Source organism: Gobio gobio (genome assembly GCF_949357685.1).
Source record: "Gobio gobio genome assembly, chromosome: 6".
NCBI lineage: Eukaryota > Metazoa > Chordata > Actinopteri > Cypriniformes > Gobionidae > Gobio > Gobio gobio.
Window position 1 is genome coordinate 19,560,179 of NC_137102.1, and position 18,960 is coordinate 19,579,138.

The 18,960-nt window shown below is 41.2% G+C and overlaps 1 protein-coding gene across 3 annotated transcripts in view; it reads right to left on the reverse strand.

Annotated features, from left to right (window-relative positions):
• slc44a5a (solute carrier family 44 member 5a) overlaps nucleotides 1-18,960 on the reverse strand; it is a 141,020-nt gene that overhangs the window by 20,034 nt on the left and 102,026 nt on the right. For all 3 annotated transcript variants that reach the window (XM_079818568.1, XM_079818566.1, XM_079818567.1), the window contains exons 3-7: nucleotides 17,758-17,831; nucleotides 4,170-4,254; nucleotides 3,295-3,379; nucleotides 3,079-3,207; nucleotides 1,973-2,033 (exon numbers count right to left, since the gene is read on the reverse strand). In XM_079818568.1, coding sequence (XP_079674694.1) covers nucleotides 1,973-2,033; nucleotides 3,079-3,207; nucleotides 3,295-3,379; nucleotides 4,170-4,254; nucleotides 17,758-17,831 — 434 coding nt within the window. The remainder of the gene's footprint in view (nucleotides 1-1,972; nucleotides 2,034-3,078; nucleotides 3,208-3,294; nucleotides 3,380-4,169; nucleotides 4,255-17,757; nucleotides 17,832-18,960) is intronic.

An 18,960-nucleotide genomic window follows, 5' to 3' on the forward strand; every position in this document is an offset into this window, starting at 1 on the left:
TGCCACTTTGAGTCAGAATTTTCTATGAGACTGACTCCAAGGGCTCAAAATGGGCTTCTGTTAAGGTTCCTAGGACCAATGCCAGGTCCCAGGAGGGAACTTGCGACCGAAAGATGCAAGAAGTGTGACACCAGGGGGTGCCTTCTAAACGAGGCTCCGTCCAAAGGCATGAGGCTAGTGGAAATAGAAACCACAAAAACCTTTAAGGTAGATGGAGCTCTGCTGAGAGAGGTTCTTGAAGAAACTCCAGCACTGGAGTTAACTGGGTTCAACTCATGCAATCCACACCACGTTACAAACAGTTGCCATTTCAGGCCATACAACTTCCTAGTAGAAGGAGCTTTAGACTAGAATTGTGGATTGTCTCAGTGACCTCAGCCGAAAGACCAGAATCTCAGATCTCTGGCCGGGATTAAATATCGTTCCCTGCACTTGAGAGAGAGGATCTCTCCAGATCAGGATCTCCCAGAGGAGGCCGTCCAGAAGAGACACTAGGTTCGCAAACCAAACTTGGGCCGACCAATATGAAGCCACTAGAAGAAGGCAGATGCAGTCCTGGTGAACCCTTGCAGGGGCTTGGCCCTCATTCCTCTGAGAAAAAATCAGAGCTTGCGAATGGTGAAATACTCGCAATGCTGACATTTAGCACCCATTTTTTCAAGGACTGACCTAGCATGCTCCTCTCTAATACACAATACACATTTGGTGTGAGTCATCCACCATGATAAAGCATCACACACTTCCTGTATCTCAACCCTGACATTGCACAGCTTAAAGGTGCACTGTGTACATTTTAGCTGCATCTAGTGGCGAGGTTGCGAATTGCAACCATCCACCGCTCCCCCCTCCCTTTCGAAGCACATAGAGAAGCTACGGTGACCGACACAGGACAAAGATGTCGCTGTCTGAGACAGCAGATAGCTCTGTAGAGCAGTTTGTCCATTTAGGGCTACTGTAGAAACATGGCAACGCAAAATGATGACTTCACTGTAAGGGGACCCACTTAGGTTCATTATGTAAGGTCTTTATACACCACTGAAAACATAGTTATGTATATTATATTGCATTTCTGCCAATAGATCATAAATATTACACACTGCACCTTTAAATCCTGACTTGAGACGTCGTTTTTAGAGATATGCTTATGTAACCCCTTCTGTTCGAACCACCCGCTTTAAGCGGGACTCAAACCCGGGTCTGCCGGCATGAGAGTCGGACGCTCTAACAAGGACGCTAAAGGCTGCAACCTCTAACATCAGTCACTAGAGCGTCTCTTGAGATCAGAGGAGTGAGGTTTACTCAGACAGCGACTACTAGCTGGCCTCCGTTACACTCACCCCCATAAATCTCACTCTCATCCGGGTCACGGCACCAATGTAACCCCTCCTATTCGAACCACCCGCTTTAAGCGGGACTCAAAACCCGGGTCCGCCGGCATTTGAGTCGGATGCTCTAACAAGGAGGCTAAAGGCTGCAACCTCTAGCATCAGCACTAGAGCGTCTCTTGAGATCAGAGGAGTGAGATTTACTCACACAGCGTCTACTAGCTGGCCTCCTTTACACTTAGCAAACATACAGATTCTGAAGACAAAGAAGCTGTCGACAAGCATTTCTGCCGTCTATTTATGGGGACTCTGAAATGCGCTATGCTACGTCACGATGCCCATACATTCAGCGAATCAGATGTTTAGATGATTAGACACATGCTTCAGACACTTCAGGTTCAGGGGAAATCGTTCCGCATATAGCATGAACGGCATGACGCAGTGTCGAGTTCCACTCAAAAGGGAACTCGTTTACTTTGCTATCAAAATGGGGACATACCATAGACTTTCTATAGGACACACACACACACACACACACACACACACACACACACACACACACACACACACACACACACACACACACACACACACACACACACACACACACACACACACACACACACACACACACACACTACACTTACATGGTCGGCTTGGCACTATCATTGACGGACAGTCCTCATCTCGCAGCACTTGTGTAACAGACTGCAATAAGAAAAGAGCTGTCCTTAAAAAAACTCCACTGTATGACAGCATACAACTCTATCAGTGTTATTTGCTGAATGACTCCTCGCTATTCTGAGGACCCATTTACATACATTATGGGTATGGACATTAGAAGATAACATAGACATAACCAGTGCAAAACCATCAGTCTGACATCAGCTGGAGCGCAGGGTTCTCTAAAGTAAAGTTCACTACTCACTTATATGGAGAAAAAAAATCTTCCAGGAGCCAAAATGGCTCTTGAGAATGAAGTCTTAAAAGCCCTGAAAGAGCCTGTGGAATTATTCTTGTCAGGAAACAACTCATTCCCTTCTGGAAAACAGAACTAAACAGATATACATGCTGAGGCAGTGCCATCAAAATATAAAACCCTTTTCCAAAGGGTTGTCCTAGTCTAAATGCATTCATAAAGACACCCGGTGGAACATTTAATGCTCAGAAGTTGCTCTTGCAAAGCTGGTGAGATACTGTTCAAAAGTTATACATTAAAAAAATAAATACTTTTTATTCAACAAGAATGCACTAAAATCAAAAGTGACAGTAAAGACTTTTATGTCACAATGGTTTCCATTTCAAATAAATGTTGTGACAACATGAATACATTACATTTTAAAATATATTCAAATAGAAAACAGTCTTTTAAATTTTTTTAACTATATTTTAGACCAATAAATAAGCCTAGTAGTATATAAAAATATATAGAAAATATTTCTCAGATTATCCTTCCCATAAAATTCATATTAAAACAAATTTTGCAGACTCATTGTACTGTGTACTGTATCTCTTCTCAAAGGTCTCAATTTTCTCAATTTGCTAAACTTTAAAATTTCCTGAAAATTGTATAGCCTTTTTAATTAGCCACATTGCCTCAGTGTCTTCTGAAAGCACACAGAAGGGAGAGATAGCTATTAAACAGTTAATGTCAACTGAATTTTATCAAGCTCTTTTTCAGTTCTTTAAATCTAATTGGCACTGTGCATTTATTGAATTCATAGCAACTCTTCAGCATGCCTGTGTGATTTACCTTTTGGGGGTTATTGAAGCCTGGCTTGCAGAACTGTTTATAATAATCCCAGTGGCTCTTGTTCAATCTATAATGGCTCTGCATATCTTTGTACGTAGCAAATCGATCTGGGCACTTGGAAACACACATCTGGAAACAGTTTAGGTAATTTAGACAAAAAATCTTGAGCAAAATGAGCAATATAATGACAGTATTAGTGATGAACAAGTGCATTACCTGAGTAGTAGGGCACTGAAGGTTTATCATGACAGCAGGACTGGCACATTTCAGTATGTTGAAGTAGAATAATATGGCTTTCTTTCTATGGAGGAAAATGAATTATAGTGTTAAAATGGCAGTCTTTTGCCAGTAGGTGTCAGTGGAGCTATTCAGCTGTGTCTATGGGGGTGAAATCAATGTTTTAAGGAGCGTTCCACTCCAAACATTCAGTTGCAGTGCTTATCACGCTGCAATAAAACTGCTTTCAGTGTTGCTTTGTAAATCACAACATATAACCCTGATTCAACACTAAATAATCAGCGTCCTCCAGCCTGCTGAATAACTGAAATGCTGGGAGAAATGTTTTATGATACAGATAAAAACTCAGTATTCAATCATTTAGTCTGGGCAGGGAAAAGTATTAAGGGCTTGTGTCAGATTCACCCTGCCCATAATCCCATAAGCCACTGAGGGCATCGCATCTCCTAATTATGAACTGCACAGATCCAAATGCTTCCAATCCACCGCCGAGTAAACATCTCTCACTCTATGGCTGAGCATAACAAACACTCTTATCAGTGTGTCCCAGCTCCTCTAATGAGCATTTTTTTTTATTTCCCCCAAGGTTATGTGCTGCCAATCAAAACAAAACCTCACAAAAGGGAATTCAGCACAAAAGCATGCGATGTAAATTTTAGAAGGCTTAAGGATTAATATTTTGTGCTTTGGGTATAGTAAATAAATACATGAATGGATATAGAAGGTACAACTACATGTAATAATCTGAATATTCTAATTACACGACTGGTGAAACCTGTTTTAATTGGATGGGGTGCATTTTGGCCCCTCCCACCAAACTTTATGATTGGCTGGAGGTGTTTTCTGGCACTTACGCATTGGGTGTGCCCTTCTGCCCACAGAACTGACCCGTGCTGTCCGTGGGGTAAATTACTTTCCTTGGGTCGCCATGAATCCATGCTACAACAAAGAAGGGACATAATTAAATGAATTAATTCAAGCGGAAAACAATTCCCAAATGATCTTTACAGCGATCATACTGTATAATGAAGTATTGAATTGTCATCAGTGAAATAAAAGAGTCTACAGCCCAAAAACAGCTCAAATGCCCCTCTAAGTCTACACTTTGGTTGCATAAAGCTGTATTTGATTGTAGCAGACCGGCATATAACAGCACTGTGTGTATGTACAGCACAACATTTCACTTGAGGGACCTATAAAGTAAGCAGCTATCAAATGCATCTATCTCATGAGCGCATATTAATGACTTAAGAGAACCTTTTTTGACAGTATTGCTCAGGATGATTAAATCCATTTGAGTATAACTGTAGAATAATTGATTCCAGTCCTATTTTAGGACAAAGTCACTACAGAAACAACCTAGTATCAAAGTCTGTTTGAAATCTCTTTGATTTAGATATGAAGCAAAATTAAACTACTGTACAATGAGTGCCACATCTGTGATTTTGCATAATATTTAGGTGCATAAATGCTATTTCACAGCAAATTTTCATGACAAATACAGTCTCTTAATAAAATAAAATGGTAATACATAGAACCATCAGTTAACGTAATAGCCATCCACATTATACAGGCCGCTACATAAGGTACTAAAGATGCAATTTCTCTCCTCACAAGGCAAAACGATTTCTGTCATCTGAAAATGATTCTGAATGAAACTAAAAAACAACTCAAAAACTCTGCATGCTACAGCTCCATCCATGTGAAGTCACCTGCTGAGCAAAGGCTATTAGAGCAGCATTTCACAGAGCTGTGAAATGAGATTCGCACCACAATGCCTCGCTTTAATGCTAGAGTTAAGCTGCATGCAATAACAACTTTGGCCTCCAAAAAAGTGCTAGTACATGCATACAAAAAAATACTATAGTAGCAAAGTTCAGCTTATATGAATATTTCAAAGCGAAGCTCTTTATACTCCAATATACATTAAGATGCAGTAACCACAATGAGCAACATCGTTTTCTGCACCCGGAGCTGAACATTTGAGACTATAACGGTCACGAGACAGTGTGTCTAGAGGATGATGTCATTGGTGATTTCATCTTTTGCCTGTAGCAGAAAGAGATTTGAGTGGTCTTTTTTTGGGGGGCGGGCAGCTCTTACAGGGTGACATCATTCTTCTGCCAGGGGCAATACGAAGTAATAGCATTATTGCTTCCCATTAGTGTCTGCACAGACCCTGCAAAATGAGGCTAGACCACCGTGCTACATGCTGTTCATGGAGGGATCTGAGTGATGGAGCACTTTGCAGATTGTGAATCAGGATATGAGGCGTTCACATTCAATGGAGGTACGGCTTGACTTGTCTGCTGTTGGGTTGGCTGTTTCATTGTGTTCATTGAGAAACAGAACAACCTTAGTTAAACACAGACGCCACTGTACTTATCTCATATCTGGTGGAGCCTAAAATCTCTCTCAAAGAAACAAAAGACACAAAACAAAGCCAGAAGAAAACACAAATAACAAAAGAAAACTGAAATAAATTAATTAATTCAGATAGAAACAACAACAAAAGAAACACAAAAAAACAACAAACGAAAACCCAAACGGAACAGAACAAAATAAACAACAAAACAATTACTGCTGATCATCGCTAAGATTTTGACTTAATAAATACAAAAAAGGAAAACCAAAAAACAAACCAAAAGAAAACCAAAAACAGAACAGAACAAAACAAAATAAACAAACAAAACAATACCTGCTGATCATCGCTAAGATTTTGACTTGTTTAAAAAAAGTTTTATTAGTTATTTCAAACTTATATCATAACTGCCGGATGTAAATGTAAAAAAAGAAGAAGAAAAAACTAAAGAAAACAGATAAAACACAAATCAAAACAAATTCAGAAGAATACACAAAAAGCAAAACTAAAAAAACTAAAGAAAACAAAAAAATTAACCAAATAAAAAAGAAATAAAAAAGAAACACAAAAAAGCTAAACAAAAAACAAACCAAAAGAAAACAAAAAACGAACAGAACAAAAAAGTTTTGTTTTTAAATTCAAAAAGTTGTATTATTTATTTCAAACTTGTCACGTGGAGCCTAAAATGTATCTCTCAAAAAAACACAAAATACACAATAAAGTCAGAAGAAAAAACACAAAAAACAAAACAAAAGAAAACACTGAAAAAACAAAATTAGAAACAAATTCAGAAGAAAACAAAAAAGCAAAACAAAAAACAAAAGAAAACTCAACAAATCAACCAAATAAAAAACAACAAAAGAAACACAAAAAAGCAGCAAAACAGAACAAACAATTAAACAATAACTGCTGATCATCGCTAAGTTTTTGACGTTTTATTAGTCATCTCAAACTTATCTCATATCCTAAAATGTATCTCTAAAAAAACCCATAAAAACAAAAGACAAAACCCAACACAAAACAGATTAAAACAAGAAAAAAGAACAACTCAACAACAAAAACAAATAACACAGGAAAAAGTACACAAAAAAACAGAAACAAAAACCTAAACAAAAATGGCTGATCATCACAAATATCTTGACTTGTTTCAACTAGTAGTAAAACTTTGTCAGTCATATCACGGTAATTTGAAAGCTTGAAGAAACAGTATGGCCTTAGTTAAAAGTCACGCCACTGTACTTATCTCATCTCTGGTGGAGCCGCGCCCTACATCTAGAGCAAGCCTTCAAAGTGACTCATTTCCTCTTCCAGCAGGAACATCACGCTGTGAAACTAGCGGGCATATATGTGAGGGGTTTTCAAACAAGAGCTCTCCATGCCCCTCGTTTATCACTTCTGCACTTGAAACGCGATCAGCATTTGCTGTGAGGGCATGTGTGTGTCAGCGTGGCCATCAGCACCAAGGTCCGGATGTACAGTACAATCATGTGCTTGATATCAGTACATCTCCCAGGATGATCCCTCAGCGTGCTCATGTCAATGAGGATCAAAGTCGTTTGATGTGACGAAATTATAACATTTCTGAACCCAGTCCCAAGGACTTTTTGTCCTTGAAACAAACAGTATATGCTAATAGAACAAAGCCATCCCTGTGGCAATTCTTCTTGCATCAGCTTCTCCACAGTAAGAAGTGCGCAGAGTAGTATTAGCAGTAGCGTTAACTTTAGCCACGCTTTGAAGTGGAGGGAAGAACTGTGGAGGAGCTCCTGGTGGAGTTGAACACCATAAAATATTCATGTATGATCTTACATCAGAGGAGCTGACAAGGAATGCACAGACTTTGCTCTTCATTCTCAAAAATATTCCTCAGAAAGAGAGACGCTCTCTCTTTCCTTCTCTTTCTATCTCTTTTCCGGTCTTTTATGTACCGAACACCCACTTTAGCATCTTTATATGTTGGATGTTAATTCATCTGCAGTCTATGGGGTTCTTGTTAAAGCTGGGTTTTCTCTTGAGAACCACAGTGGTTCAGAATTAGAGGAAGACGCCTCATCTGATCAAAGGTTCTCATGTTGTTTTCTGACCCTGCAGATCAGTGTTTTAATCACTAGATAATTAAAACCACCACACTCTATAGAGCAGTTATGCCAACCAGCCAGAGGTTCTACCTTCATTAAGATTTGGGGAGAAACTAACTATAGTAACATATACGGTGGTGGCCAAAATTATTAGAACACCTGACAGATCCGAAAATATGTACCTTTTTTTGCCTCCAAAACATATATCAAATAGCAGATGAAGTGTCGTACTGTTTTCATCCACTTTTGACTTTAATATTTGGTATGTCCACCTTTTGCAGCAATTGCAGCAGCACATCTCTCTGGCATAGTGTCAATATATTTCCTCTGAGAACTTCAACACTAATGTTATCCCATGCCTTCTGCAACTGAAGCCAAAGGCTTTCTTTTGACTGTACAATAGATCTGTCCAGTTTATTTTCCAAATGTGCTCGATGGGGTAGAGGTCCGGACTTTGAGGGGGCCAGTCCATCATTTTCAATGTTCCAGCAGATTCCTTCCGCCGCAGGTAATTCCGGCAATAGTTTGAAGAATGTTTCTGGTCATTGTCCTCTTGGAAAATAAATCCATGCCCAATAAGACGACTACCAGATGCCAAGTGTGTTCTAATAATTTTGTCCACCACTGTATACTGTAACCAGGGGCGTTTCCTCCGAGGAGGCAAGGGAGGCAGTGCCATCCTCAAAAAAAAAAAAAACTAGATGAGAAAATAATCGACATAGCAAAACAAAACAAAACTAAACCAATGGGAATATTACAAAATGTGACATTAAAATGTGTAGAAGTAATTCGTTTTTATATAGTAACACTGTCCAACAGCGACAGGTAGGGTTACAGCAGGAGGCGCGCATCCTCGGTCCCCCTTGATTTAAAACAGAGCCCCTAAAGCATGTTTTGTGAGGGGTAATTAAAATTAATAGGGAAAAGTCATGTGATAGGAGGCAATGGCTCAATGATCGCACTATGATTGTATATGATGGGTTATATTTGGATATGATTGGTTTGTACGTTAAATCACGCCTCTTGTTTTCATGCACATTCTAGAATCGAACTGAATGAATGGCGTTAATGCGAAGACTAATTAAGAATAGTGCTGTCAAACGATTAAAATATTTAATCACGATTAATCGCATTAATGTCATAGTTAACTCAGAATTAATCACAATTAATCGCACATTTTTATTTATTCTAAATGTCCCTTGATTTCTTTTTGTCCCATTATTTTTTCTTATTTTAATGCTCTTCTCAACATAGAAAAGTGGATCGGCTTGCTTTGTTCAAATGTTTGTTTTATTGAAAACAACATTGGCATACTTTAGTGTTCGATTTCACACCAACATTCTCACTTGGAGCAAATAATCGCTCACACAATGTAACACTGCCCATCAATAAAAGGGTGAAACAAATACTTTGTTGCACAAACAGCCCCTTCAACAGCCCTTTCTAAGGGATCAAAACAGGGTGATACAAAATAAAATTACAAAGTGCACATGCAAGGTAAACTAGGACTCCGCCTATAGTGCAGTTAAACCAGGGGTCGCCAACTAGCGGACTCCGGTCCGAATCCGGACCGCGAAGCCTTTTGACGTAATGAAACAGTTAACGTTGCAATGCTCATTGTTACTACGTCTACGTTCAGACCCAGACGCGCGGTCAAGCATGCAGTGAAGAAGAGACTGATGGTGCGTTCACACCGGACGCGAATGACGCGACATGCACGCCGCTTAATCCGCGCCGCAGAATGTCTATTTGCGTCTTTGCATTGACTTAAATCACTCGCGCAAAACGCTTCATTCGCGTCTGGTGTGAATGCACCATCAGAGCAGAAAGCAGCGCTCAAGACAAGCACTTTTAGTTGAAGACCCCTGAGTTAAACCATGGCTTAATACGTTTCTCATTTCGGCGTCTCACGCTTGCCATCCACGTCTAATCTTTTAATGGCCCAAACGAGTGCGGGCAGCCGCAGCGTGCCTAATGTTTTGTTTCCGGTCTAGCTACATCCGGAGTGGTGTTGTAGTTTTTCTAACGTTACTAGTTGTTGCAACAGCATGTGAAAAAACTACAAAGTTTGTTAGACCAAAAAGAACGTTAATCTTGCGATAAAAAAATTGACGCCGTTAAAATAGGTTTGCGTTAACGTCGTTAATAACGCGTTTAACTAACAGCACTAATTAAGAAGTAAGTAAACAACTACATATCACCGCTTTGTCACGTCATAATCAAACTTGGAATGGCCCGAAACCAAGATGACTGTAGGTGTTTTAGTGAGCAATCCGCTTTTTGGAAATCACAATGTCAAAAAGTGTCCCAATCACCATGAATTCACCCTACATCTTCCTGTCTGTGACCAGTGTGTACAACCTTGATGACTGTTGAAAATAAGTTGACTATTAAAAAGAAAAGCTGAACATTAACAAATCATAATATATTCATTAAATTGTTACTGCCTTATTTAAGTTATTATTTTGGAATAAATGTAAAAATGCGTAAAAACACTACCTTGATGAAATTATAGCCTACTTGGCTTTACTATATATATATATATATATATATATATATATATATATATATATATATATATATATATATATATATATATATATATATATATATATATATATATATATACACTCACCTAAAGGATTATTAGGAACACCATACTAATACTGTGTTTGACCCCCTTTCGCCTTCAGAACTGCCTTAATCCTACGTGGCATTGATTCAACAAGGTGCTGAAAGCATTCTTGAGAAATGTTGGCCCATATTGATAGGATAGCATCTTGCAGTTGATGGAGATTTGTGGGATACACAGCCAGGGCACGGAGCTCCAGTTCCACCACATCCCAAAGATGCTCTATTGGGTTGAGATCTGGTGACTGTGGGGGCCATTTTAGTACAGTGAACTCATTGTCATGTTCAAGAAACCAATTTGAAATGATTGGAGCTTTGTGACATGGTGCATTATCCTGCTGGAAGTAGCCATCAGAGGATGGGTACATGGTGGTCATAAAGGGATGGACATGGTCAGAAACAATGCTCAGGTAGGCCGTGGCCAATTGCCCAATTGGCACTAAGGGGCCTAAAGTGTGCCAAGAACACCCCCAACACCATTACACCTGCACCAGCCTGCACAGTGGTAACAAGGCATGATGGATCCATGTTCTCATTCTGTTTACGCCAAATTCTGACTCTACCATCTGAATGTCTCAACCGAAATCGAGACTCATCAGACCAGGCAACATTTTTCCAGTCTTCAACTGTCCAATTTTGGTGAGCTTGTGCAAATTGTAGCCTCTTTTTCCTATTTGTAGTGGAGATGAGGGGTTCCCGGTGGGGTCTTCTGCTGTTGTAGCCCATCCGCCTCAAGGTTGTGCGTGTTGTGGCTTCACAAATGCTTTGCTGCATACCTCGGTTGTAACGAGTGGTTATTTCAGTCAAAGTTGCTCTTATATCAGCTTGAATCAGTCGGCCCATTCTCCTCTGACCTCTAGCATCAACAAGGCATTTTCGCCCACAGGACTGCCGCATACTGGATGTTTTTCCCTTTTCACACCATTCTTTGTAAACCCTAGAAATGGTTGTGTGTGAAAATTCCAGTAACTGAGCAGATTGTGAAATACTCAGACCGGCCCGTCTGGCACCAACAACCATGCCACGCTCAAAAATGCTTAAATCACCTTTCTTTCCCATTCTGACATTCAGTTTGGAGTTCAGGAGATTGTCTTGACCAGGACCACATCCCTAAATGCATTTAAGCAACTGCCATGTGACTGGTTGATTAGATAATTGCATTAATGAGAAATTGAACAGGTGTTCCTAATAATCCTTTAGGTGAGTGTATATGTCGCGATTCATCAGAATCAGTCAGGTCCATTTTGCAACAGGGTTTATTTAAGAGAATCGTCGACAGGCAAGGGTCAGGCATGGGCAAAGACAATGGAGAAGAGCAGGCATACACGTAGTAGAAAAACCAGGCAAGGGTACAGAGGCAGGCAGCAGATAGCGATCGGGTCAGTTCAGATATGGTCAAACACGGGCATGCAGAATACACAGATAACGCTCAGAAATGATCACAACAGTAACTCAAGACTTCGCAATGATTGTAATGTGAGTGGGGTTTTTATGAGGATTGAGAACAAGGAGCAGGTGCGTGTGTGATCAGTGATTACAGGTGAGTGTGGAATCAGAGCAGGAATGTATCATGGGAATTGGAGTTCGTAAGGGAAAGTCAGTATTCGGGCGAGGGCGCCCTCTGAGGGAGGTCATGGAGTCTGCGGTCGTTCACCTCGGGAGGTGAATTGAGGTCCTCTATCAGAGACAATATCCTCAGGCAGGCCGTAAAACCTGAACACTAGGTTACAGAGGTGCTCTGCTGTTTGTAGAGCGGTGGGTAGCTTTGCTAGCGGGATGAGGCGACAGGCCTTGGAGAATCGGTCCACGACCGTGAGAATGGTGGTGTGGCCATTGGAGACGGGCAAGTCGGTAACGAAATCGATGGCAATGTGGGACCATGGGCGTTGTGGTACAGGGAGAGGGTGGAGCAGACCAGCGGGTAATAGGCGGGAGGACTTTTGGGTGTTGCAGACCTGGCACTGTTGGATGTATCTTGTAGTGTCCTGGGCCAAGGTTGGCCACCAGTAGCGGTTCTGGAGGAGTTGAATGGTGGCCGTGATTCCTGGATGCCCAGAACTGGGGAGAGAGTGAACGTGTTCCAGGACCTGCTAGCGGAGCACTTCGGGGACGAAGACCCTGTGAGGCGGACATGCTGGTGGGGTTTCTTCTTGAGCATTGGCCTGTTCAAGCTCGGTTTCGATATCCCACTGGATGGGACAGATGATGAGGTCGGGCCCCAGGACAGTTTCGGGAGCCTGGGTGGTAGGTTCAGGGTCGCACTGCCGGGACAGGGCATCGGCTTTCATGTTCTTGGATCCGGGGCGATAGGTGACCGTGAACTGGAAGCGAGTAAAGAAGAGGGACCAGCGGGCTTGTCTGGGGTTTAACCTCTTGGCAGTGCGGAGGTACTCCAAGTTCTTATGATCGGTGAGTACCGTAAAGGGATGTGTGGCCCCCTCCAACCAGTGCCGCCATTCCTCGAAGGCGGCCTTCATAGCCAGGAGCTCACGATCTCCCACGTCATAGTTTCTCTCTGCGGCGTTGAGTTTCCTGGAGTAAAACGCGCAGGGGTATAGTTTGGGTGGAGACCCCTGCCGTGGAGACCCCTGCCGTTGGGACAAGATGTAGAAACTTCTATGTAAAACTTCGCTGTACGGAGTAATTCTAGGGCTGCGGGCACTAGGGGAAGCGGGTAGCGAAACTTGATGGTGCGGTCAATACAGGGTCGAAGACTGCCGTCCTTCTTCTGGACGAAGAAAAACCCAGCTGACGCCGGAGACATTGAGGGTCGGATGAAGCCCTTCGCGAGCTCCTCCTCAATGTACTTCGTCATAGACTCTGTCTCTGGTTGGGAGAGAGGGAATATGCGGCCCTTAGGGGGCGTGGAGCCGGGTACCAGGTCAATGGAACAGTCGTGAATGCGGTGAGGAGGAAGCTTGGAGGCCTTCGCTTTACTGAAAGCTTCGGCCAGGTCTTGATATGCGGTGGGGAGACGATCTATCACAGTTCCTTCCCCGGGAGTGGTGACTCTTCGGACTGGCAGTGGTTTGACAGAGGTGAGACAGGAGGAATGGCAGGATTTGCCCCTGCAGACAATTTGATTGGTCGCCCACTGAATGTGGGGATCATGCTTACGGAGCCAGGGCAGACCCAGGATGACTGGTGTGTGGGGGGCATGAAGAACATAAAATTGGATGGTTTCCACATGGAGGGCTCCCGTCCGCATGCTGATCTCTTGGGTGATGTGAGATATGTGGCCGGAGCCTAACGGCCGCCCATCGACGGCTTCAACTGCAAGAGGAGAGAGGTAACGGATCAGAGTAATACTGTTCTGCAGAGCAAAATCTTGCGAAATAAAGTTTCCGGCGGCTCCAGAGTCAATCAGGGCATAAGTGGTGATTACGTGGCCATTAACAGTGAGTATGAGGGCCACAGATACACAAGAATTGGGATTAAGGGCATCAACAGGCAGACTCACCGGTTTCAATTTTCTTGGAGGAGGTCGAGAAGGACATGTGCTGAGGAAATGATCAGCCCCCCCACAGTACAGGCACAGATTCTGAGACCTCCGTCTTTCTCTCTCCTCCCAGGTTAAATGAGAGGCATTTACTTGCATGGGCTCGGTTTCGTCAGCAGGCGCGGGGGCGGAGCCTCGGGGAACAGGAGGAGAGCGAGAGGTAGAGACGGAGCGATTGCTCGCACGACGAGACCGCATTAGATTGTCGATCTGGATGGCCAGGTGAATTAACTGATCTAACCCTCTCCCCTCATCACGACAGGCCAGCTCCGCTTGCAACTCGTGACTCAAACCTCTTCGAAAGATCACCTTCAATGCGTCATGGGACCAGTCCGTCTGAGCAGACAGCCTTCGGAACGTGAGCGCATATTCGACGGCGGTGAAACGGCTCTGAGTTAACTCTAGGAGTCGATCGCCAGCTCCCTTGCCCTCCTTAGAGTGTTCAAAGACCTCCCGAAACTGTTGGAGGAACACCTCAAAAGTGGGGAAGGCAGTGCCATCTGTTCGCCACACCGCTGTGATCCAGTCAAGTGCTCTCCCGGTGAGTAGAGAGCACACAAAGGCGATCTTCCCCGCCTCGGTGGAATGGAGCTCGGGTTGCTGATCAATGAAGAGCGAGCATTGTAGAATGAAGCCCTTGCATTTACCCGGTTCTCCACCGAACTTCTCCGGGAGCGAGAGACGGGGACTCGCACTCGCGGTGGATTGAGCCTCGGTGGGGCGAGGAGGAGGCGTTGGCACCGGAGCTGGGACTGGAGCGGGAGTTTGCAGTGACTGGACGGCTTTCACCAACTCTTCCGTCAGCGAGGTAAGGCGGTTTAATTGATGGTGATGAGCGGCGAGCTGGCCAGCCTGGGTAGCGAGCGCAGCAGTTAGTGAAGACATTGTCGCTGGACCTTGTGGTGGCGAAGTCTTCTGTCGCGAATCATCAGAATCAGTCAGGTCCATTTTGCAACAGGGTTTATTTGAGAGAATCGTCGACAGGCAAGGGTCAGGCACGGGCAAAGACAATGGAGAAGAGCAGGCATACACGTAGTAGAAAAACCAGGCAAGGGTACAGAGGCAGGCAGCAGACAGCGATCGGGTCAGTTCAGATATGGTCAAACACGGGCAGGCAGAATACACAGATAACGCTCAGAAATGATCACAACAGTAACTCAAGACTTCGCAATGGTTGTAATGTGAGTGGGGTTTTTAATGAGGATTGAGAACAAGGAGTAGGTGCGTGTGTGATCAGTGATTACAGGTGAGTGTGGAATCAAAGCAGGAATGTATCATGGGAATTGGAGTTCGTAAGGGAAAGTCAGTATTCGGGTGAGGGCGCCCTCTGGCGCCCACTGAGGGAGGTCATGGAGTCTACGATCGTGACAGTATATATATGAGGACTTTGTCTCCTCATTTTAAAACACCACCACACACCACTGACTGTAACATAGGCTATAACATATTTAGCAGCATGCCAGTAGTGTTTTCAAAACAATGTAGCTTTTCAAGTAACAAGAAATTTCTTTCCCACTGGAAGTGGTGTGGCATGACCTTTACAATCATTACATCGGAAATGCCACATTGCGATTTTGTTATTTATTTCACATTGTATTTATGGCCAGGTGAGGGTATAACAAAACATGCTCTCTTAAAATATCTCTCTCAAATGTTGTGTTGGGAAATCGAGATGGAAAAGTGACTTGCTTCAACTAGTTTTATTAGTTGTATTTAGTATTAACTACCTATTTGAGATTCTCATTTTTGAGCCAATTAATACGTTTTTTTAATTTATCAGTTAAAATACACTGAAAAAAATATAATTTTTGCTGCTTTTTCAAATTGCTCAATTAAAATGAGCTAAAGCAACACAATTGCTATACATTTTGTCCTAACTTAATTTGATTATGTTCAATACACTTAAATATATGTAAAATTTAAGTTTACTTCATCTGTTTGTGTTGAGATTAATGGTTTGTGTTGCTGAAACTGGACGGGGCTTGTCAATCCCCAGCATGCTTTGCATATGGCTACATCAAGAGGGTGTAAATGTTGTTATTTTATATGTAAAGGTGTTAATTTATGTACTTTTGAGCAAGATGAGAAAAGGGGGAGACTTGATAGTGTGTAATTGTGTTTATCATTCAGATATGTTGGAATTATTAAAACAATTCAGAGTGGAGAGTGGAGCATTTGCTTAGGCTGTGGACTGATACAGATGTGCTATTGGTAGCTTAAGGTTTGTCAACTAGTGTAGTATTATAATTCAGTTGTGTGAATTTAAAATATATAAAATTGAATTGGATGAATGAATAAATGAAATAGAATGCTTGAATCATGTCAGGTAGCCATTTAAAATTCACTTTGAGACTACTTGATTGGGTCACTTAAAATGACTTCATTCCATGATGTTGAAGTTACATGAACAAATTATGTTTGTTTAACTTAATAGATTCATGTGGGAGTGATGTACAAGATTAAATCATGTACCTTTTGTTCAGTGTATATTCAGTTAGTTATTTTTGTAGTAGTAGTTTGTAGTGTATCTATTTTCAACAAGTTTTTATAATGAGCATCCTGGCTAACTTCAATTTCAAAGTAGCTTCCCAAACATAAAAAGAGAGACACTTTTTCCACGTAGCCCTTTGTAAGCTTGTGCAATCATTATCTACACACAACGGGACAGTTTAAAAAAACTATACAAATCAACGTTCAGTAGTCGTCAATCAATGATGATACTAATTAATTATTCAGCCAGTGTCACAGGAAATAAGCCCTTATTGGCATTCAGTCATAGATGCTAAATTAGCTTACAACATAATCCTTCAAAAAAAAAAAAAAACTTAAATAGGTTGTCTCATTTTTGAAATAATCATTATATATTGCACCTGTTACCATGGAACATATGAGACCCATGCTGGCAAAAAGAGTCACAATGAGCAAATTTCCAAACATGAGTTATTGTTATTTTCATTCTCTATTAAAAAAACTTCCAAATGATGTATGATTTGTTCTCTGTGGAATCAGACAAAAATGACTGAGCTACACCTGTTTGAAGTCAATAGAGTCAGCAAAAAATCTAGTTCCAAAACAACATCACCAAGCAACAATACCTTAAAATCCCTGGTAATATCACCAAATTTGGCACACACCAAGTCAAAACCCATATCTATAGGAAAAATATATATTCCCACGAAACCACATATTTTTTGCCCATGATACCACAGTTGTTTGATTAACATTAATGAGACAGACAGCCTATATATTAACCCTCTGGTGCTCTTCGGTCATTTCTTACCGGAAAATTTTCTGTTTTGAAATGCTAAAAATCACAGCTTCATCGGAATGACATGAAACTTGGTGACTTTTTTTTTTGCATTAGGTATGTAAACACAAAAAAATTGGGGTCATGATTCGAGCATGCCAATTGGTCGTAAAAAAAAAGTAGCGTTCATTGTCTTCAGTCATAAATGACCGACCATAGGAAATGAATGGGAAATCTGCAAAAACACAAATTCACAAAATATTCATTAAAGACAGAACAGATAATGTGTGTGTGAATACTCTCCAAAAAGGATATTTTTCATGATTTAGGAAGGCACACCTCTCAGAAAACGCGCACTTTAGATGTTCAATCACTATTTGGAGCATTGGGAACACTAGACGAGGGCTTACTGAACACATTTTTGTGAAACCAAATGTCATTTTTCACTTGTTTTTCCTGTTGCTTGTAATTAGTCAGACTCATTTTGCCAGCATGGGTCACATATATTTGCTTACATGATGGGTCTTATGATACTTTCATGATCTAGCCTGGCTCATGCTGTTTATCTCACTAAATAAATGATTACAGTAAGTTCCTACAGTAAGAAAGCGGATGCAGTTCTTACCCACAGTGCCCAGTGCAATGTAGCCAAGGATGACAATGATGAAGAGCACACAGCACAGCACATCTGTGCAGCCTCTGGAAAAGAAAAGACAATAAAAATGCAGTCTTATCTCATTAAATGATCTTAAGGCATACAACGTATTTCTTATAAACCTGTGAATGAAATGTTATCACACAGACCATAGACTGTAAAAAAAGATGGACAACGACCCTTCACTATCTTCCATTGAAGAAAAGGGAAGCCGAAAATACATTAATAAATAAGTGACCTCGAAAATAAAATTACGAACCTTTAAAATAGCATAATAGTGGCACTTTAATAAGTTATTTTACTACAAGATTTCCCCCATTTTTTTATATAAAAAAGTAACATTCCTCAAATTAAGACCTAACATTATTTTAACCCTTTCGCTCAGTGAATATTTGCTCAGAACAACAAGGAACTAATAACACAAAGAGCTTGATGAAAGAGAACTTAATAAAACAGATGAAAACACGTTGGCTGGCTGACAGGACATTATCCCTTATGTATGCAATACTGAATATCGACCAAAAAAAAGTCGATAGGATGTTGAGTTTATAGGCACATCTTTCAAACATGAGCTGATAACATTGAGCACAGCAAGGTCACATCTACTGCTACTGCACATCTAATACTCTAGAGATGGTTTCGCACATGCAAATCTTTGACAAGGTCGACACAGTGACATGCAGAATAGAGAACAAGAGCAACTGTACAAGAACAGTACAAGAGAAAGAAAGACAGAGACAATGTGATGTGTTAATCACATGTCAAGTGCCTTGAAAGTTCTTTAATGCACTATACCCATATTAAGTGTAGAAATAGATAAGTTCACTGTAATGCTTACAGTTTTTTACAATTACATGACTACAATGAACAGGAGCAGTGAGTTGTACCTGGTTGACGACTCAAATTATACACTCTTAGAAAGAAAAAGGTTCCAATAGAGCCCTGGGGTTCACTTTATGCCAAAAAGGTAAGGAGAAATGTCTTACATGATTGCATAATACTTTCATGTTCAACATATTATTTAGATTTTTTCTAGTGATACAACATGTTTATGAGCTGTTTAATTCATACAATTAAAATTAAATAAAAATTAAATTAGTTCATTAGAACTAAATGGTAACACCTTTAGAATGCAGTTCCATCATTAATGAATAACTAGACTGGAACAAATGA